The sequence below is a fragment of the Thalassophryne amazonica genome, chromosome 6 (assembly GCF_902500255.1).
Source record: "Thalassophryne amazonica chromosome 6, fThaAma1.1, whole genome shotgun sequence".
NCBI classification, from domain to species: domain Eukaryota; kingdom Metazoa; phylum Chordata; class Actinopteri; order Batrachoidiformes; family Batrachoididae; genus Thalassophryne; species Thalassophryne amazonica.
Window position 1 is genome coordinate 3,967,802 of NC_047108.1, and position 5,600 is coordinate 3,973,401.

General features: G+C 38.4%; 1 protein-coding gene across 1 annotated transcript in view; it reads right to left on the bottom strand.

The window, feature by feature from the left end:
* Nucleotides 1–212: 212 nt before the first annotated feature.
* Nucleotides 213–5,600, bottom strand: part of renbp (renin binding protein) — a 128,426-nt gene continuing 123,038 nt past the window's right edge. Inside the window, exons 10-11 of the mRNA XM_034171672.1 lie at nucleotides 2,561–2,648; nucleotides 213–2,415 (exon numbers count right to left, since the gene is read on the bottom strand). Of these exons, the coding sequence (XP_034027563.1) occupies nucleotides 2,321–2,415; nucleotides 2,561–2,648 (183 nt within the window). The 3' untranslated portion in view covers nucleotides 213–2,320. The remainder of the gene's footprint in view (nucleotides 2,416–2,560; nucleotides 2,649–5,600) is intronic.

The following is a 5,600-nucleotide window of genomic DNA, read 5'->3' on the forward strand; positions in this document are numbered from 1 at the left end:
AGACACACACACACACACACACACACACACACACACACACTAGCAGGTGTACCTGCTGCAAAGCAACTACACTCCAAGAAAATATATCTCTTCCATTAAATACGATTGAAAGTTGGTTTTGTGTCCAGCAGGAGCCGACAAAGGCAACACAGGAAACCCTGCATAAACCGGATCCTTCCATAATCCGAATGAAATTTGTGGTCCATTTAAGGTCTAATCTCATGATTAATCTGAGTGGACTTTTTTTTTTTGAGTCCCAACCCATACGGATTATGCAAGGTGATTATGCCTTTAGACGGGCTTCCAGCACCTCAGCATCACAAACAACATTTGTATCATTCTGATATTCAATTTTCAGGCTAAGGCAAAAAAAAAAAAAAAAAAAAGTTTGCCGTCACTTTGTCCCTTCTCTAAAATTTTGTTCACCTTTTTTCTGTTGGTTTTTTTTGGGGGGAGGGGGTGGGGGGCTCACCCACGGCTGCTATTCCAGCAATATAAAAACAAATAAAATTTCTTCCTACCCTACCTACCAGATCTGCATGTCAAACAAAGAAACTTTGTAAGCGGACAAAAGGCCAAAATTTCAATGAAATGGTGTCATTCATTCTGCCACGAATGACACAGGATTGTTTTATTATTATTATTATTATTATTTTTTTTTTTAAGTTGACATCTCAACTTCAGTTGATTTTTGGTTGGCTGTGAAGGCCACACCAAGTTGGGTGTCAATTGCTTCATTGACTGTGGCAGTTCACCGCAAACACAAATCATGCCACATACACAGATATTGCCTTTTATACATGTAGATATAAGATGAATACCGTCATTTCCAGACTATAAGCCACTACTTTTTTCACACACTTTGAACACTGCGGCTTAAACAATGATGCAACTCATTTATGGAGCTTTACAGGCTTTCTCATAAGTCGAAAAACGCCAACTGATGCTGTGCATTGATTGGCTGAAAGCTGCGGTCCTCATGTGGTGTAAATTCACACACAAAGTAAATATGAAGTCGTACCTGTTCGTTTTAGTGGATTCATCATCACGTCGTGAAGAAAAATTAACCACATAAAGACTACTGATTTTGGAAAAAGACATCTGAAAATACTTTAATTCCTTGTCGTGGCTGAAAAAAAGTCCCTCTGGCACTTTGTGCTGCAGTTGCTCCATCAGATCAGTCAGCGGAGCTGTCGCCCCCCCAGGTCTGTCTTTGCGCCACAAGTTGAAAAAGTCACAGCACCGTCTCATTAACCACAGACACCAGGCGATCCTGACTGCACACAATGAAATTATCTCATGATCCGCAAAGAAACGTTAGTTAGTAAGTTAAAGTTACTCAGCTCTCCATGTGGAGCGGAGATGCCATGTGCCACTGTGCACACGCTGGATGCCGTACTGGTCAATATTTACGTGTAACACCTCCAGGAAAAAATGCATTTATGGTACGTATTTAAAAGCTTAAAAAAAATCATTCTGTCTAACATCTTTCTGTGTAAATATCTCATGTTAAAACGTGGAGACCCGCGGCTTATAGACAAGTGTGGCCTGTTTATGTATAATTTAGGAAAATTCTGTAACCAGTGTTTTTCTTTATTTATCATAAAAACAGCACAATTTGTTATTAAATCAAGAAACATTTTTGGCCCACTGTCACAGCGCTGGTCTTTGCTGACCCGAGGAATGGACCCTCAGAAGCCACTTTCCCCAGCGTTATACGTTCCTAACCACATCAGAAAGTCAAAATCAGCAGCTCCTCCTCAAGATATCAACAGTGTATTTCCACAAACATATATATATATAGCCTTTTCTGATTTTCCTTCAGTGCTCACATTTAGTTTTAAACTTCCCTTCCTTTTAACAATCTGCTTAAATTAATTCTTTGTCACACAGTTTTATGTGCAAAGAAGGGTAAATTCGTTTTGAAATAATCACTTTGTAATACATATACTTTGCCAGTTAATTAAACCAGTTTGAAAACCACTGTTTTAAACTTATGAAATATTTGACATTAAAGTGGAGAAACCATTATAGTGGTTTAGTGGTATAGTGGCTTTTTTGTAAAGTAGATTCAGGAAATACAAGGTGTCACTGACATGAACGGACATGTAAACTGACAAGAAATGTGAATGAAATATGTACGATATGAGAAAACACTGGATCACTTCAATGTGTCATATGAGTGTGTGGTGGTGTGACTGAAGTGTAATCAGCCTGGTGCGTCACCTGCGTTAAAGTCTGCTGCCTCCTGTGACTGAACAGGAGCAGTAATGCAGAAGAATGAATGGAGGTCTATCAGGAAATAAACAACTTTGTGTGACTACATGTCGGGTTTTTTTGCTTCGTGGTCATTTTCCAGCAGGTCGTCCAGAATGCGCTCACACATATAAAGGCAGCGAGGCAAGTGGAAGAACCCTAAAGAGGACGAACACCTCATTAATGATCGACAAGGACCCAAAGTCTTCACCTGTGCTTATTCAGGCGTATGTCAGTTAGCACTCACAGCACACACACACACGCACAGTGGAGGCTGTAAATTTACACAGTTTGTTGATCTCACCTTTAAAAGGGCCTCCTTTGAAATCCAGCGCCACTTTCCCTTCTTGTGTCAAATATCCAAACCACTCGCCATTGATGGGATCCAAAAACTGGACACAGTCAAATCCAAACGATAAATGAGGAGAACAAATGCTGTGTTTCCAAAGTAACACAATCAACATTTGTGTCGTCCATGAAGATTTGTGTCTGGTGGTGGTGGTCATGTTCTGTTCTCAGCTCCCTCTTAAGAACTGGCTGCAGACACCAAATGAACATAAACTGTATCACTAACTCTGGCTCATTTAAAGTATTTTGTCTGTTAATTAATGAGTATTGGCCCAAATCTCATAAATACAGTAAAACACAAACAGACAGACGTCTGGGACATTTGTCAGAAAAGTCTAAAATAAGCTGTTCCAAGGCTAAAGTACGTTTCTACGTGAACTTCAGCCTCGAACAAAAACACTGGACCTCTGAACACCACAGTCAAGTCAAGTCTTCACCTCGTGTCTTGGCTGGCAGCCACCCGGGCACGTTTTATTTTGTATGTGCTTAACAGTTATTTATTCATTTGCAGCAATTCTTTCAATTGCCATGATGGGTCAGAACAAAAAGACTGTGGACCAAATGTGGTCCACGGCCCCACAATGGGTGACTCTGAACGAGAAGGAAGATGCCTGCAGCATCCACACAACCCTTTGTGTAGGGTTGTGTAGATTTGTGACTGTTACTTGAGTTTTAGATTCTGTTAAACAAGACAAAGCAATTCAGTTCTCTCTCTCTCTATATATATATATATAGCTCTCTCTCTCTTTCTATATATATATATATATAGCTCTCTCTCTTTCTATATATATATATATAGCTCTCTCTCTCTTTCTATATATATATATATATAGCTCTCTCTCTTTCTATATATATATATAGCTCTCTCTCTCTCTTTCTATATATATATATATATAGCTCTCTCTCTCTCTATATATATATATAGCTCTCTCTCTCTCTCTCTCTCTCTCTCTCTCTATATATATATATATAGCTCTCTCTCTCTCTATATATATATAGCTCTCTCTCTATATATATAAATATATATAGCTCTCTCTCTCTCTCTCTCTCTATATATATATAGCTCTCTCTCTCTATATATATATAAATATATATAGCTCTCTCTCTCTCTCTATATATATATATATAGCTCTCTCTCTCTATATATATATATATAGCTCTCTCTCTCTCTCTATATATATATATATAGCTCTCTCTCTCTCTCTATATATATAGCTCTCTCTCTCTCTATATATATATATATATATATAGCTCTCTCTCTCTCTCTATATATATATATATATAGCTCTCTCTCTCTCTATATAAATATATATAGCTCTCTCTCTCTCTCTATATATATATATATAGCTCTCTCTCTCTATATATATATAGCTCTCTCTCTATATATATAAATATATATAGCTCTCTCTCTCTCTCTCTCTCTCTCTATATATATATAGCTCTCTCTCTCTCTATATATATATAAATATATATAGCTCTCTCTCTCTCTCTATATATATATATATATAGCTCTCTCTCTCTATATATAAATATATATAGCTCTCTCTCTCTCTCTATATATATATATATAGCTCTCTCTCTCTATATAAATATATATAGCTCTCTCTCTCTCTCTATATATATATATAGCTCTCTCTCTCTCTATATATATATATACTCAACAAAAATATAAATGCAACACTTTTGGTTTTGCTCCCATTTTGTATGAGATTAACTCAACGATCTAAAACGTTTTCCACATACACAATATCACCATTTCCCTCAAATACTGTGCACAAACCAGTCTAAATCTGTGATATTGAGCACTTCTCCTTTGCTGAGATAATCCATCCCAACTCACAGGTGTGCCATATCAAGATGCTGATTAGACACCATGATTAGTGCACAGGTGTGCCTTAGACTGCCCACAATAAAAGGCCACTCTGAAAGGTGCAGTTTTGTTTTATTGGGGGGGATACCAGTCAGTATCTGGTGTGACCACCATTTGCCTCATGCAGTGCAACACATCTCCTTCGCATCATCCGTGAAGAGAACACCTCTCCAACGTGCCAAACGGCAGCAAATGTGAGCATTTGCCCACTCAAATCGGTTACAACGACGAACTGGAGTCAGGTCGAGACCCCGATGAGGATGACGAGCATGCAGATGAGCTTCCCTGAGACAGTTTCTGACAGTTTGTGCAGAAATTCTTTGGTTATGCAAACCGATTGTTCCAGTAGCTGTCCGAGTGGCTGGTCTCAGACGATCTTGGAGGTGAACATGCTGGATGTGGAGGTCCTGGGCTGGTGTGGTTACACGTGGTCTGCGGTTGTGAGGCTGGTTGGATGTACTGCCAAATTCTCTGAAACGCCTTTGGAGACGGCTTATGGTAGAGAAATGAACATTCAATACACGAGCAACAGCTCTGGTTGACATTCCTGCTGTCAGCATGCCAATTGCACGCTCCCTCAAATCTTGCGACATCTGTGGCATTGTGCTGTGTGATAAAACTGCACCTTTCAGAGTGGCCTTTTATTGTGGGCAGTCTAAGGCACACCTGTGCACTAATCATGGTGTCTAATCAGCATCTTGATATGGCACACCTGTGAGGTGGGATGGATTATCTCAACAAAGGAGAAGTGCTCACTATCACAGATTCAGACTGGTTTGTGAACAATATTTGAGAGAAATGGTAATGTTGTATATGTGGAAAAAGTTTTAGATCTTTGAGTTCATCTCATACAAAATGGGAGCAAAACCAAAAGTGTTGCGTTTATATTTTTGTTGAGTGTATATATATAGCTCTCTCTCTCTATATATAAATATATATAGCTCTCTCTCTCTCTCTATATATATATATATATAGCTCTCTCTCTCTCTCTATATATATATATATATAGCTCTCTCTCTCTCTCTCTATATATATATATATAGCTCTCTCTCTCTATATATATATATATATAGCTCTCTCTCTCTCTCTCTCTCATCATAGCAGCCGTTAATATAGCTCTCTCTCT